Here is a 16,636-nt window from a genome sequence, read left to right on the forward strand (position 1 = left end):
CAGAAGGCATTGAAGTGTTTTTTTTCAAAATGCCATTATTTCACGTTCTGCAATGTGACCTCTCTCTCTTCCAGCCCCCCCCCACTCCCCGTTCTAATAGCTTTTCAATGAAAAAGTGAAGTTATATCATGTTCAGTTTCATATTTTGCAAGGCCACCCTTCCTGTCTTCATTTTTGTTAAAGCGGGGGCGGGGGGGAGGGATAAAGGCTCCGCTGGCGACCACGGTGGAGCTTGAAGGTGTTTCTTGAATTATGACTTCGAAGAATGCTTTTGCAGGGAGATGTGGCCTTGATCCCTTCATTCTTGTGTAAAAAGTAAAAGGTAGCTGCAGTTTGAGAGACTGTTGCAGAGCAAGGAATACTAGTGCTTCCTTGCAAATCCGTGGTGTGACAGTTTTGCAATAGGATGTATTGTCCCCAAACTCTATATACACCTGCTCCCCTCTGTATTGTAGAGCTGGAAAAGCTGCAGAAAAGGGTAATTAAAAAGATCAAAGGCCTGGAGCTACCTGTACGAGCAATTAAAGAAAAAAAACACACCCCTTAATTTATGCCTCTCTCTCTTTCTCTCTCCCTTTCTAGCATGGCGGACAAGAACAGCACATTGAAATGCACTTTCTCTGCTCCAGGCCACAGCGTTACCCTCCTGCACGGCCTGGCGTCTCTACGAGCTCAGGCCCAGTTGCTGGATGTCATCCTCACCATCAACAATGAGGTCTTTCAGGTGCACAAAGTTGTTTTGGCGGCCTGCAGTGACTACTTCAGGTGAGAGACGCAAATGTCCAGATGGAGCCTGTTTTCTGCTCTTTCAGCTACTTGGCTGAAGCTGTTGGTCCTAGACAAAATGGTGGTTTTGCGAGGGAGGGCCGTTGCTCAGCATTTGGCTTGATGCAAGGAGGGCTGGCATCAACCGCAGACATCTCCAGGTGAGGCCTGGAACATATCCTGCCCGAGACCCAGAAAGCTACTAGGCTTTGTGGGTCAGGGGTCTGTGCTGGCCAGGGGTCTGCTTGGGAGTAAGGCAACGTCTTATGTTTGTGTAAGGCAAAGGTACTGATGAATCTGAGGGAGCTTTTGGGAAATGCAGGAAGCTGAGCTAGCAAAGTCCCAACTCAGCCCATATATTGTCAAGAAGGACCAGGAACCATCAGAGCTCTCTCCCAGGTGAAATTAAAAGCAAAAAAAAAAGAGTTAAAGGACAGTGTTTAAAGCAGGAGTTGGTAATGTGGCTTCAATGGGTGCCCTGTGAAACCCAGGTGATGTCCATGGGACCTCCCCAAATAATTTAAAACAGTGTTTTTTGAACTTGGCAACTTTAAGATGTGTGGACTTCAAATCCCAGAATTCCCCAGCCAGCTTCAACTCCCAGAATTGCCCAGCACACATCTTAAATTTGCCAAGTTTGAAAAACACTGATTTAAAACTTACTTTTAAATGACTGAAACCTCATGAGATTGCCTATGCAATGGTCTTGCCTGAATTCTCATAAGATTTGGTGTTTTTAAAAACAATGTTTTAAGCGGGGGGAATTTTACTAACATGCAAGGTTATGAAGTTCCTGAAAGAGTGACTGATCTGTGGTTTAAGAGGATGAGTAGCTCTGCAGTGTTGCACATCAGAGGTTTCAGGAAAAGTAAACAGCATTGGGAGATTCCAGGGTTGATTGAAACCCTCCTTGAATCAATCCAAGCTGTGTACAGAGCCAAAAGATTCAAGCATAGTGAACATAAGAACTATCCTCCTGGACAGGGTCAGGGATTCCTCTAATCCAGTATCTTCTTCCTACCATGGCCAAGTCATGATTTATTTTAGCAGCCCACTAGGAAGATTTGGACACAGGAACTCTTTGCAGTTGTTCTTTCCCAAGAGAAGCTACTTTGAGTTAAACTATTTCTGAATCTGGAGACCATATTGACTAACAGTCATTGATACATATCCTCTGTGAATTTGTGGAAAAGGTAAAGACAGCTTGAGCTGATATCTTGTGTAAGCCAAAGGTACTGATGAATCTGAGGGAGCTAGAAGTGGTTTGCCACTGTTTTCTCCTGGGATGTTTTTCTGACTAACTTACAGCCCTGGAATTTCATGGTGGACTCCCATCCAACTGTCATAGTGGATCAGGTGCTGGACTATGAAAGGGGAGACTTGGATTCTAGTCCCGCTCAGCCACTGAAGCTCCCTGAGTGATTTTGGGCCAGTCTCTCCTTCTCAGTCCAAGAGCTGGATTAAGAGCAGGGAGCAAGGAGACTCACGTTCAAATCCATCTTCAGCCATAGAAACTCCCTGGGTGACTTTGGACCAGTCCTTCCCTCTTGGCCCCACTTAACTCAAAGGTTAATGTTGTGGAAAAATGTAGAAGGGTGCAGTGGCCTGCTAGCTTGAGCAGTTGAAGAACAAGCAAGATATAAATCTAATAAATAATTAGGTCCAATCCTCCTTACTTTTTTCAATCAGACATGCCACGCTGCTGCTATGAAGTTGCACAATCCTCTTTTAAAGCTGGTGTTTGTTTATTCTCTATCATAAAAGGCAAGGGTTGTAAGAGACCTTGGAGATCATCTAGTTCAGCCCCCTGCCCAGTTCAGGAATCCCCTGCCACAGGAATCCACTGCCACTGCTTAAACCACTCTAGCACAGGAGAATCCACTGAAGAAGTCTGTTCCATGGTTGAATGGCTCTTGCTGTTAGGCCATTCTTCCTGATGGCCCTCCTGTTTTTTCATTGATCTCACTGCCAAGATTCTTGGACATTCTTAGTATTCTAATGCAATTTCAGCAATTTAAAAATGGATTTTGTTTTGCAAAATTAACTTTGGGGTGCTAACTAGTGGTGTTAGCATAATCTGCTATCCAGCAGTCTGTTTCTACAATGACTAATCAAATGGTGAACAACCCACAAGTTGGTCAGCAGAACCTCCAGAGAGATGCTGCCTTTCATTTCGGACAGTGTTGTCCAAACTTGGCCACTTTAAGATGAGTGGACTTCAACTCCCAGAATTCCCCAGCCAGCATGGCTGGCTAGGGAATTCTGGGAGTTGAAGTCCACTCATCTTAAAATGGCCAAGTTTGGACAACACTGATTTAGGAGACTGCAGATAGCCATCAGGACCAGTTCCCTCTGATAATCTTATCCTTTCATTTTTTTGGCATGTTGTTCACGGATACAAAAGAAAGTACTTCTTCACTCAACTCAGGGCGCCAGCCCTCTGCAATAGCATCCACCCAGATATCTGTGTGGTTCCCACCTTGATGACGTTTCAAAAGTCCCTGAAAACCTGTCTGTTCTCCCAGGCTTTAGAATGGGGTGGTGGTTGAGCCCCTGTAGGGTTTTTTGTTGTTGTTCTGTGTGGTTTTCTCTTCTGGGTGCTTGCCTTTTTTAAATTGTTTTTTGCTTTTAAAATCTAAGCCACCGAGAGTGGTTTGGGGTCAGGCAGTTTCTAAATTGTATACATCAGTAAACTCATTCCTAGAATTATTGCCCCAAGGGCTGATACCCATAATTATGTCCTGATCCTTGGTGCCTTCTTACTATCCTAGACTGATGCGCTACTTGTGCTTGCTACCTTAGATGGGTGATGCAGGATGGCAGAAGATTTTCTGGTGTTACATTTTTTTGCACAAAGTTTTCAATTTCTAAACAAAAAATGCATTTTGCAATTTATTAGTAACCATAAATGCCTGCAGTACAGTAGCACTCAAACTGGGATGGGTTCAAGCTGTAATATTTTCATCTCAATAAGTATACTTACAGTGGGGCAAAAAAGTATTTAGTCAGCCACCAATTGTGCAAGTTCTCCCACTTAAAAAGATGAGAGAGGCCTGTAATTTTCATCATAGGTATACCTCAACTATGAGAGACAAAATGGGGGGGAAAATCCAGAAAATCACATTGTCTGATTTTTAAAGAATTTATTTGCAAATCATGGTGGAAAATAAGTATTTGGTCACCTACAAGCAAGCAAGATGTCTGGCTCTCACAGACCTGTAACCACTTCTTTAAGAGGCTCCTCTGTCCTCCACTCGTTACCTGTAGTAATGGCACCTGTTTGACCTTGTTATCAGTATAAAAGACACCTGTCCACAACCTCAAACAGTCACACTCCAAACTCCACTATGGCCGAGACCAAAGAGCTGTCGAAGGACACCAGAAACAAAATTGTAGACCTGCACCAGGCTGGGAAGACTGAATCTGCAATAGGCAAGCAGCGTGGTGTGAAGAAATCAACTGTGGGAGCAATAATTAGAAAATGGAAGACATACAAGACCACTGATAATCTCCCATGATCTGGGGCTCCATGCAAGATCTCACCCTGTGGGTCAAAATGATCACAAGAACGGTGAGCAAAAATCCCAGAACCACACGGGGGGACCTAGTGAATGACCTGCAGAGAGCTGGGACCAAAGTAACAAAGGCTACCATCAGTAACACACTACGCCGCCAGGGACTCAAATCCTGCAGTGCCAGATGTGTCCCCCTGCTTAAGCCAGTACATGTCTGGGCCTGTCTGAAGTTTGCTAGAGAGCATTTGGATGATCCAGAAGAGGATTGGGAGAATGTCATATGGTCAGATGAAACCAAAGTAGAACGTTTTGGTCTAAACTCAACTTGTTGTGTTTGGAGGAGAGAGAATGCTGAGTTGCATCCAAAGAACACCATAACTACTGTGAAGCATGGGGGTGGAAACATTATGCTTTGGGGCTGCTTTTCTGCAAAGGGACCAGGATGACTGATCCGTATAAAGGAAAGAATGAATGGGGCCATATATCGTGAGATTTTGAGTGAACGCCTCCTTCCATTAGGAAGGGCATTGAAGATGAAACGTGGCTGGGTCTTTCAGCATGACAATGATCCCAAACACACCGCCCGGGCAACGAAGGAGTGGCTTTGTAAGAAGCATTTCAAGGTCCTGGAGTGGCCTAGCCAGTCTCCAGATCTCAACCCCATGGAAAACCTTTGGAGGGAGTTGAAAGTCCGTGTTGCCCAGCGACAGCCCCAAAACATCACTGCTCTAGAGGAGATCTGCATGGAGGAATGGGCCAAAATACCAGCAACAGTGTGTGAAAACCTTGTGAAGACTTACAGAAAACGTTTGACCTCTGTCATTGCCAACAAAGGATACATAACAAAGTATTGAGATGAACTTTTGATATTGACCAAATACGTATTTTCCACCATGATTTGCAAATAAATTCTTTAAAAATCAGACAATGTGATTTTCTGGATTTTTCCCCCCATTTTGTCTCTCATAGTTGAGGTATACCTATGATGAAAATTACAGGCCTCTCTCATCTTTTTAAGTGGGAGAACATGCACAATTGGTGGCTGACTAAATACTTTTTTGCCGCACTGTACATACTTATAATAATACAATAAGTATAAGGTCAGAATGGACAGAACGAAACAAAAACAAAATATTAGTTCTCAGATAGGTTGATGAAGAATGCTTGGGTGAAACCCAGAAGTAGGTTTCTGATGGAAAAAAAAACCTTGAGATCATCAGTCCTGAACACTGATTTATTTACAACATTTGCATGCCATTCAGTTATAGCCTCTAAGCTGTTTAACACTAGTACAATGAAACAGTCAAAACAGAGTAATAAGCAATAATTATCAAACCAACAGTTCAATTATCTGCATCAAAAAACAACAGCCAACTCTCTTATAATGTTTGCTGGATGACACACCCGTAATTCAAACTTGTTTTCTAAAGCCTTTAAGGAACAGCAGCATTTTTAATGCCCTCGGGAATATTAACAGGGAGGAAGCCATCCTGTACTACTTAGAACTCTATGTTATTTTAATGCAAATACACCACCACCACCCCGTGCCAATATGTTGCACCTGACTCCCAGAACGACATGATTTTTTCTGCCTAAATTCAGCTGCTGAAATAATGTAAAGTTGAGCTAATCAGGAATCGAATGAATGTACGACCAGCCCAGCTTTGCTTTGAAAACAGTTTCCTAGGTTGAGAATGTGCCTCAAGTCACCACATCTCTTGCTTTTAAGGGTGTATTTCTTGCACCTCGTTCTGATGAATAAAAAATATACTTAAAATCTGCTCATTTCTGACCTAAATTGCTGGGGCTTCACTTAGATTTTCATGTTCTTCCTGAAGAGTTTCCACCATCCCTTCTGGGACTGGAGCTTCACGCTGGGAGGTGGGGTGGGGCTTACAAAATGCTCCTTCCCTACCACACTCCGGGTCTGGCTGTATTGGGGTGGGCGGTAAAAAAGCCCCCACTGGAGGTGATCAAGGCTCTGAATCATTAGCCAAGTGCAGATGGGCTCAGAGCATCCCAAATGGAAAGGCGCCTGCTTGTGTGTTAGCTATCTCTTACTTACCTCTTTTGAACTTTCTGCCTCCCATCTTCTGGCTGCTTGTGATTACGCTTGCCTTATTTGTGCCTGCTGTGTTGTGTATCTGTGAGCATATGCACACCCTTGTCCTTGTTTTTTGATCAGTGTTTGTTTCCCTAGTAACATCAACCCCAGAGGTTTATTACTCTTCATAATAAGGAGCAATTAAGGGGGACAGAAGATCTCCCACCAGATGCTAATGGCTCTGTTTGATTCTGTACACCACATGCTGGCCCTGCGTGTTCTTGCTGCTGATCTGTAATTGCTTCAAGGGTTTCTTTTGTAACTTGGGTGTTTTGTAGGGTTGTTGCGAGGAACAATGAATAACATAATCTTCCGTTTGGATTTAGCTCTGATTTTTATTCAAATCGAGGGTAAAAGGAAGGAGACGGCATCAAAGAGCATTTGGCAGCTGTCGCCCTAATCTGGATTTCAAGACTACAAGACACTCTTTATAAAAATCGGGATAATTATAAGTTGACCGTGCTTTTCTTGATATTCAGCTCTTCTTTGTAGCAGCAAAGCATTTTCAGTCCTCCCCTATAAGAGGAGGGAAACTGCAGCCCGTAATCTTCTGTTTGTTGTCTTTGATAACAATGGAGTTTAGTAGCTTAGCAGGTCAGTGGGCTATGAGTTCACTCCCTAAAGCTTGACCTTGATCGAAGCAGGACTTGGTCAATGCAGTAATGATCCCATTCTTCTCACAGAACGGGTTGTGATTCATCTTCTTGATATGACTCTAGGAAGCTGCTTGATTCAGGTCACTGTCTATTCCAAATAAAAGTAACTCTCCTGGAATTTAAGTGGGATGGTATTTACACCAAGGTATTTCCTACTAGCTATTTATATGAGGATACATCCAGGTCTTACAGGATCCAAGGTCAAGCCATTTGTTGGTGGAAGTGGGAACTGTGCTTGTGTAGAGATGTTTGGGCTTCACGTCCTTCTCCCTAATCCTGGCTGCTTTCTGAAGATGTCAAGCACCAGCTTTCCCTTGGTCCTGCCGGCATGTCCTGTGTACTGGCAGGGAAACAAGAACAAGGTATGAAATTGGTGGTGGCAGCAAGGAGGAACGAGAGCACAGCAATAATCGTGGACGCTGCAGTCCTACGGACGACAAACATCTACAGTATCAACCCTGATAGACTTCAGCAATCATAGCTCATGGGTATAAGTACAAAGGTGCTATGTGCTGAGCCCAATTCAGTGCATCTAATCCTAATTTTCTGAATATTTTCCCACATTCCCTAGAATTAGGGGCAGAAACACCCAAGCCACTGGGCTGTTGAAGCTGGCCCTAAATCAGCTGGAACTTGATTTAAAACATTGGCTTGGTATATTTAGTAAACAAAGCTTAAGCATGTTGTAGGACTGATGCATAAAGAACTTTTTAAAAAGTTCTTTATGCATCATTTGTAGAAGAATCTGAACCCAAATGAGGGGAGAAATGACATAAAGCATGCTAAGAGTTCATATTCAGAGATTAAACTTGGAAGTTACTTTGATAAAAATGCATGTTGTTGCCTTAGTTAACATGCTCCTGCAAGTGTAAACTGCCCATTTGAGATGCATTTTGATATTCCCCTGGTCAATCAGAGGTTGGGCAATCTTCAGATTTCTGGGATCTGTGTCATTTTTTTTCTTATTAGATTTCACAGACTTAGCAACTTGAGCCAAGTGCAAAATAAGCCTGAAGGAAAAGGATGGCTTTTTCTGCTCAGAACATGGGTAGATAATCAATATAAAATCAAACTCATAAGTCTTTACATAAAAATCAATTTCAGTGGTGTTATTTGGGAAGCTGGGAGGAACATTTTAATTGTTATTGCAGGGCAGTTGAGACTCAGAAACCATACCAGACGCCTATAAATTGTCCAGTTCCTACTCTAATGTCTTCCCATCCCTAAGTAAGCATTACACTTTTCTACCCTCAGTAGAGCTATTTGATTAAAATTGATTGCACTTCTTTGAAACCTTCCAATTTGATTGGTGTAATATCTATTAATACTGATCTAATCATTGTTGCCTTATGGGACCCAGGAGCATGACTTCTCTGTCACAGCGCTTGCCCTGTGGAACAGTCTGCTCTAAAATTTGGTTGGATCTGTCCCTGCTGGCTTTTAAGAAGGCCCTGAAGACCTGGTTCTTCACCAGGTGCTGGATCAGGAAGTTAGATGAAGTAGCTGTGTGATAAGAGTTATGTCTGGTCCCCAATGCATGTTTTACTGAAATACATTTTATTATTTTTATTATTTTCTTTGTATTGGATGTTTTCAACTCTTTTCAGCCACCAAGAATCTCTGGCTGAGTTGATGGCCGTGTGAATTGATTAAATAAGTAAATATATCTAATTTTATAATATAGTACATAGGTAGAAAATGTTCTGCCCCGCATTAGAAACAATATCAAATGTGCTATTTAGACATTGTCTAGGTCATAAACAAATGTTAAGATTCTAGGTGGAGCAGAACAGAATTGATTGCGAGTATGAGAATATAGTCTACAACTTAGTTATCTTTACATGCATGATCTGTTTTTAGCCCAAACATGCGTCTCAGGACCCACTTCTTAACTTTTTTGCCCAACAGTATATTTGACAGGTGAGATGTGACTGTTACAACTCATTTAGATCAATCAGTCAATTGACTTTCCTAGTCTTAATATGCTCCTCCAATCATCAACTGACTGTTAGTGGCCTATAGCTGTATCGTATATAAACATTTACAGTTACGATACAAGATGTAAACACAATTACATAATAAAATAATGGTTGCCATAATAAAATAATTGTTTACCACCAGCTGGAACAAGTAGACAGCCTAGTATGACTGCAGTTCATTTGTTTGTTTAGCATAATTCACCAAAATTGAATCAATCAATCAATCAATCAGTAAAATTTGTAGACTGTTTTTCATGTAAATGCCCTGAAGTGGTCTATAAAGAGTAAAATCATTAAATACAAAAATAAAATGATTTCTTTTATAATATGTGTAAACAAATTCAATCGGAAAGACTCTAGGTGGTGAGAGGGTAAAATATAAAGGCGTTTATAACTGCTGTCAAAATTGGAAGCTGCTTCTTTATAATCTTTTTTCTTTTTCTTTTCTATTTCTATTTCTATTTCTTTTTCTATTTTCTTTCTTACTCATTCACTATTCCCTCTTATTTTCTTTGTTTCTTTTCTAATATTTGTATTGTTTTTATCTTATTAAAAATTTCTTCAATAAAATTATATTAAAGAAAGAAAGACTCTAGGCGGTGCCCAATCAATTACAAAACATTAAAAGCATATGCTTTATAAAAGTAAATTGAAAGCAACGCTAAAATTCAGGCTCACCCATTAAAACTAAATATGAGTAGATCGAGGATTAGGAAAATGATGTACTTTACACAGTGTGTAGCTCAGCTGTGGAATTCATGCGATCTGATGTCACTATTTTAAGTGATTTTAAGGGGATCGGATAGGTTCTTGGAGGATCATTCTTTCAGGATTTAACAGTCTTTAACTGCAGCAAGACTCCTATATGCGCAAACATGGAAGGATATACAAATACAGTGGAACCTCGAGTTACGAATTTAATCTGTTCCGTGACTCTGGTTGCAACTTGAATTGGTTGCAACACGAGGCAAATTTTCCCATAAGGTTCAATGTAATTACCGTTAATCCATTCCGGCGTCCGCGGACCATGTGCCAGGGGCGGAAAAACGGCCGCGGACCACACGGCAGGGCGGAAAAATGGCCATGGACCATGTGTCAGGGGCGGAAAAATGGCCGCAGACCACGTGTCAGGGGCGGAAAATGGCCGTGGACCACGTGGAATGGGTGGGGAAATGGCCGCGGACCACGTGGCACAGGCGGAAAATGGCCGCGGACCACGTGGCACAGGCGGAAAATGGCCGCGGACCACGGGGCACGGGCGGAAAATGGCCGCGGACCACGTGGAATGGGTGGGGAAATGGCCGCGGACCACGTGGAATGGGCGGAAAAATGGCCGCGGACCACGGGGCACTGGGAAATGGCCGTGGACCACGTGGCATGGGGGAAATGGCCGCGGACCACATGGCACAGGCGGAAAATGGCCATGGACCACGGGGCATGGGCGGAAAATGGCCGCGGGGCACGGGCGGAAAATGGCCGCGGACCACGGGGCACGGGCGGAAAATGGCCGCGGACCATGGGGCACGGGCAGAAAATGGCCGCGGACCACGTGGAATGGGCAGAAAAATGGCCGCAGACCACATGGCACGGGCGGAAAATGGCCGCGGATCCGGTTCGCAAGTTGAGGCGAGTTCGCAAGTCGAGGTAAATTTTTGGGGCCGGAGCTGATCGTATCTCGAAAAATTCGTAAGTAGGGGCGTTCGTAACTAGAGGTACCACTGTACCTACTGCTGAAATATGGATATGGAAATCAGTGGAATTGGAGATGGTGAAACCCACTGCATTGCTCAAAGACAAGGCACTGCCTGACTTTGTTTCTAATTGGAAACCACTCTTAGACTTTTTGCTTGATGCTCAGAAAAATGCAGCTTTGATTTTGGGATTTGCTGATGGATGTTATACTTATAGAAATAACTTGTACAAATCATATGTATTATTCAAACAGATAAATGTTTAGGAATCATTTTGAACATTAGATTAAAAACTTTTTTTTTTACTACGTAAATGTTTAGATATTAGAGTAAAAGGCAAATATATTCTCTATCTATACCTGTACCCAGGAAAGTTGGAAGCTACTCTTTCTTTCTTATGCCCCCTCTTCTTCTCTCCCCCCCTTTTTCTTTTCCCTTCCTTTTTTCTTGATTTTTCTGTATTTTAACTTCTTTGGAAAACTTAATAAAATTTTTATTAAAAAAAAGGATTTACTAGTCTCGATGGCTGTTTACTACATTCAGACTCAACGCCATAAACCTTAAATATCAGCTATAAATGGGCAACTGTGAAAGAGAATTCTTCTTGCTCTTCTACCTTTCTGAAGGTATCTTTAGATACAGCATGAAGGACTGGATGGACCATTACCCTAATGCAGCAAGGTGGTCCTTATGTTCTTATTTTATGTCCATTAAAGCAGCTCAGCTTCTATTTCTCTCTTTTTTTTAATCAGTAAGTTTCACCTAGGATTTCCTCTCATATCACAGAAGGTCTCTGTAGGATGCATCTCTATGTATTTTACTGCTTCCTATGCTGATACATTTCCTACAGTTCTATTTTAATAGAGACACTTGAGACAGCTTTTAGCATAAAACTAAATCAAAACTCATAAAGGTTCATTTAAAAAGGCAGCAATTTCAGAAGAGGTAAAAGAATCATCAACAGTTTCACAGAATCATAAAGACACTTAACATCTGCACAGGCCAGATGCTTCTGGAAGGTCTAATGAGGTGGTGAAAACAAGGAAGGGTTGGGGCAGGGAGTTCTTAGCCATTGTTCAGAGAAGGAAACTTATATTTTGGTACTCATTTATAACAATTTAAGCCTGCATATTCATTGAGAAAAACAATCTCAAAGTGAATTCACATATGTAATTTACCTCGATGCATCAGTCAGTGAAAAGGCGAGTTATTTGTTGCAAGCTTTCTTGGTTGGTTGGCAACCTGGGGAGACTCTCCCTGCTGATGTCTAGGAATGATGACTCTGATCAATTTTGTCTCCTGTTCTTTGATCTTTTAGAGCCATGTTCACTGGCGGGATGAGAGAAAGCAATCAAGATGTGATTGAGTTGAAAGGTGTCTCTGCCAAAGGCTTGAAGCACATCATAGAGTTTGCATATAGTGCCGAAGTCACCCTTGATCTTGACTGCATCCAGGATGTGCTTGGAGCAGCAGTCTTCCTGCAGATGGTACCAGTGGTGGAGCTGTGTGAGGAGTTCTTGAAATCTGCCATGAGTGTTGAGACTTGCCTTAACATTGGGCAAATGGCTACCACATTCAGCCTTGCCTCCTTGAAGGAGTCAGTCGATGCCTTCACCTTCCGGCATTTCCTTCAGATTTCCGAGGAAGAAGACTTTCTGCACCTTCCTTTGGAGCGACTTGTGTTCTTCCTTCAAAGCAACAAGCTCAAGAGCTGCAGTGAGATTGACCTTTTCCGGGCCGCCATCCGATGGCTGCAGTATGACCCAACGCGTTGCAGCAATGCCAGCCAGGTCCTCTGCCACATTCGCTTCCCGCTCATGAAATCTTCGGAACTGGTGGACAGCGTCCAAACCTTTGACATCATGGTGGAGGATGTGTTATGCCGGCAGTACCTCTTAGAAGCTTTCAACTATCAAATATTGCCTTTTCGGCAGCATGAGATGCAGTCTCCCCGAACTGCAATTCGCTCAGATGTCCTTTCTCTCATAGCTTTTGGTGGCACTCCATACACGGACAATGATAGGACTGTAAGTGGCAAAGTCTACTACTTGCTCGATAGCAGCACGCGCCAATTCAAGGAGCTGACAGAGATGGAGGTGGGGACTAGCCACACGTGTGTGGCTGTCCTGGATAACTTTGTTTATGTGGTTGGGGGACAACATCTGCAGTACCGCAGCGGTGAGGGAGCACTTGACGTCTGCTACCGGTATGATCCACATTTGAACCAGTGGCTGCGCATTCAGGCTATGCAAGAGAGCAGGATCCTGTTTCAGCTGAATGTGTTGTGTGGCATGGTCTATGCCACAGGGGGCAGGAACAGATCTGGTAGCTTGGCATCTGTGGAAAAATATTGCCCCAGAACCAATGAATGGAGCTATGTTTGCCCCCTCAAGCGCAGGACGTGGGGTCATGCTGGGGCCACAGTGGGAGGCAAGCTGTATATATCAGGAGGGTATGGAATATCAGTAGAAGACAAAAAAGCTTTGCATTGCTATGATTCTGCCCTGGATCAGTGGGAGTTCAAAGCTCCCATGAATGAACCACGGGTCTTGCATGCAATGGTCAGTGCCAATAATAAGATATATGCCCTCGGGGGCCGCATGGACCATGTCGATCGTTGCTTTGATGTCTTGGCAGTGGAGTATTATGTACCAGAAGCCAACCAGTGGACAATGGTAAGTCCAATGCGGGTAGGACAGTCTGAGGCTGGCTGTTGCTTGCTAGAGAAGAAGATCTACGTTGTAGGGGGATACAACTGGCACCTGAACAACGTTACCAGCATTGTACAGGTGTATAACACTGAGACGGATGAATGGGAGAGAGACCTCCATTTCCCAGAATCGTTTGCTGGGATTGCTTGCGCACCGGTGATTCTACCACAGCCTACAGCCTGGAGGTGACCATTGAAAACCACCCAGTCTTCTGAACCATCATGTGCATGCTCTTGCCTGGCTTGTTTTGCAAAATCAAGTTGTGCATTCATGGCAGGCAAGTGAGCTCTTCTGCCTACACTCTCTTGGTTTCTTTGTGTTCCAGCAGCACTTTTCTACCCTGTTGGGACTGGGAGTATGATATGGAAGACTGTCCTGAGTAGGGGATCTTCTCAAGAAGGGGTGGTGTTACACACCCTGGTTTTTCTTCCTTAACGATATCACATCTGCAGATGTTTAATAAGCTTTTTTTTTTTTCATTTATAAATTACTGAGGGATTCACTATATCTCAAAGTGTCATTAAATGGAAGTGTGTTGTATCTGGACAATTTGAAAAAAGTCAAGAAAACTAAGATCATCCTGAACTTTCCAAAAGCAATAAGAAGAGCAATTGGGTGAAGGAGAAGAGGACTCTAGAGGTGAACAATATATGATCTCATACAGGACTACGTTTAATTTTCTGAAAAGCAGTTTTGAACACATGTACAGAACATGCCTGTTGTTGAAAACTTGATAAGACACATTCTCCTACGCAGAGATTTAGGAAAGTGCCAAGAAGACTCCATAGAAGTTTGGAATCTATGGAGTGGAGAACAAAACAGAATTATTAGCACAGGTAAATATGACTTCCATAAACTGACAGTACATATATATATATATATATATATATATATATATATATATATATATATATATATTTATCATAATCCACTTTTGGGGGGACATGCAAGGAGAATCATGCTTTAACATGGATATGTCCCAGACAAGCTGCTTTCTGGACACTTGAACACTTTCTTTAGGCAAGAATGTTCACTATTGGACAGGATGGGCAAGTACAGTATGAACAATCACTTGATGGAAGTGGTTATATTTATCATTCCTCTTAATTGTTGGTTATGGAAAGCCTCTTTTATGTATCTGCAGCTGCTTGGAAAGTGAGATGAGCAAAGTAGTCATAAGATTGACATTTCATCCTGCAGGATGAACTCTGGTGGTAGGATATGTAATAAGCAGACTGTGCTGAATGGGTATTTATATTCATCTACTGTGAGTACTGAATTGGCAGATTGTTTTACTTTGAGTTCAGGTATCAGTTCCCCATAAATTGGTATAGACACTCATGTACCCTCTTGTATACTCCATAGTAGTTTGCACAACAAGGTCTGATAAAGACCTAGTGGCTGAATTTACACAACAAACTGCGCTTAGTTTTAGCTCTGGTTAGGATCTGTTTGTTTCTGGTTTATGCAAATTCAGCCCGTTTGGCTAGTTTATGGCTCATGTATTGTGCCAACCCCCAAAATGGGTTGATTTCAGCAAGCAGGTTGAGCATGCTGTATGCAATCCTAGCCCAGGTATCCAGAAATAGCCAATTGTCGTTCAAAGCTCACATGGATTGGCCATCTCAGGGCAGTGCTGGTAGAACAATCTTACTGCACATATCAATATAATCCACAGTTCCTCTGCACCACATTTCTTCCAGTTTGCATTTCCCCATTCTCCAGCCATCCTGAGTTCTCGTTGGCGATGTCTAGTTTCCAGATGTTCCTCAGATATTTTCTCTTAGCACTTTTTTTTCGGTGCCTTTGAGTCAGTCTGACTCCTGGCGACTGCCTGGACAAGTCCCTGCAGTTTGCTTGGCAAATTTTTTGGAAATGGTTTGCCGTTGCCTCCTTCCTCGGGCGGAGAGAGAAGGACTGGCCCAAAGTCACCCAGCTGGCTTTGTGCCCAAGGCAGAACTAGAACTCGCAATCTCCTGGCTTCTAGCCTGGTGCCTTCGCCACTACACCAAACTGGCTCTCTTCTTTTTAGCATAATGGGGTTATGATCAGCTCTTCATAATCTGGCACTGTTGTATGGCTTGCAGCTTCCTAACAAGATATACCACCGTTCTTATTTTTTTTTCTAGCAGTCGATGCAAAGCAGCTTCATGGCTGTCATTGTAACTTTCCACAATGCCCTGAATGTATTGTCACCCCAGGGCATTGTGGGAAATTAAAGTGGCCTAGGGTCAACCAATGAAGTGCCAGTGCTAGAATGTCTGCCAAGGAGAGCCCTGAGGGAGGAGGGAGATCATCAGAGGGTGTTTGATGGGGGATGCTTAGTTTAGACCAACGTTTTTCAACCTTGGCAGCTTTCAGAGGTGTGGGCTTCAACTCCCAGAATTCCCCAGCCAGCCTTGCTGGCTGGGGAATTCTGGAGTTGAAGCCCACACCTCTGAAAGCTGCCAAGGTTGAGAAACGCTGGTCTAGAACTAGCTGAGATCAATTCCCCTGATGCAGTTCTCCATTCCCCAAGTAATAGTAATATCTCTGCTCTCCATTCTGGCAAAACACTGCTGCAGACAGAATTGAAATTCATTTGTTCCTTTGCTTTTCTGTATTTAACTAGCCGTGTATGCTTCAGCTGCAGTCTGGAACAGGAAACGAGGACTTTGCATTAAATACATAAAAGCAGTGAATTGCAGCTTTTCAGAAGAGGCTTGAATATGTGCTTAGAAGTTCACATCTTGCTGATCAGGTTTGTTTTTGTGTTACGGAACATGAACTTTGGAGCATTTTCCAAGTGTGGAATTAAAACATACTTTCATATGTCAACGTTCCAGATTATTTCAGTGCGTAAATAATGTGTTAAATACAGTGTACAAGCTGTTCGCTTGACTCCCTGTTTTGCCATGGGAAAGGAACCAGGAAAACGCTGAGATATTTATATACAATAGAGTATATTTGCCTAGAAAAATTTTGTCTGTCTGAAACTTCAGCCCTTGTGTATGTTTGAAGTGGAATGATAGTTTGCAAGTGTGAAAGCCAACGCGAGGCTGTGAAGGGAAATATTGTAATGCTGTTTGAGAGAGAATTTAAAATCTCAATAACAACAAAAAAGTATTTTTAAGGAAGCAAAGATGGATGCTTCATTTTACAGAAATGGAGAAGCAGGGCCAGCTGTTAATTACTCCTTTTTAATTGTTGGTTTAGCAATTCAATTTTTTTGAAAT

At 42.7% G+C, this 16,636-nt stretch overlaps 1 protein-coding gene across 1 annotated transcript in view; it reads left to right on the plus strand.

Annotated features, from left to right (window-relative positions):
- KLHL26 (kelch like family member 26) overlaps positions 1–16,326 on the plus strand; it is a 43,482-nt gene extending 27,156 nt beyond the window's left edge. The window contains exons 2-4 of the mRNA XM_088149418.1: positions 583–765; positions 12,029–14,257; positions 16,033–16,326. Coding sequence (XP_088005544.1) covers positions 583–765; positions 12,029–13,610 — 1,765 coding nt within the window. The 3' untranslated portion in view covers positions 13,611–14,257; positions 16,033–16,326. The remainder of the gene's footprint in view (positions 1–582; positions 766–12,028; positions 14,258–16,032) is intronic.
- The last annotated feature ends 310 nt before the right edge of the window (positions 16,327–16,636 follow it).

This window comes from Python bivittatus, unplaced genomic scaffold (assembly GCF_059951505.1).
Source record: "Python bivittatus isolate LINGU-HERP-01145 unplaced genomic scaffold, Pbiv_v1 ctg000580_np1212, whole genome shotgun sequence".
In the NCBI taxonomy this organism is placed as follows: domain Eukaryota; kingdom Metazoa; phylum Chordata; class Lepidosauria; order Squamata; family Pythonidae; genus Python; species Python bivittatus.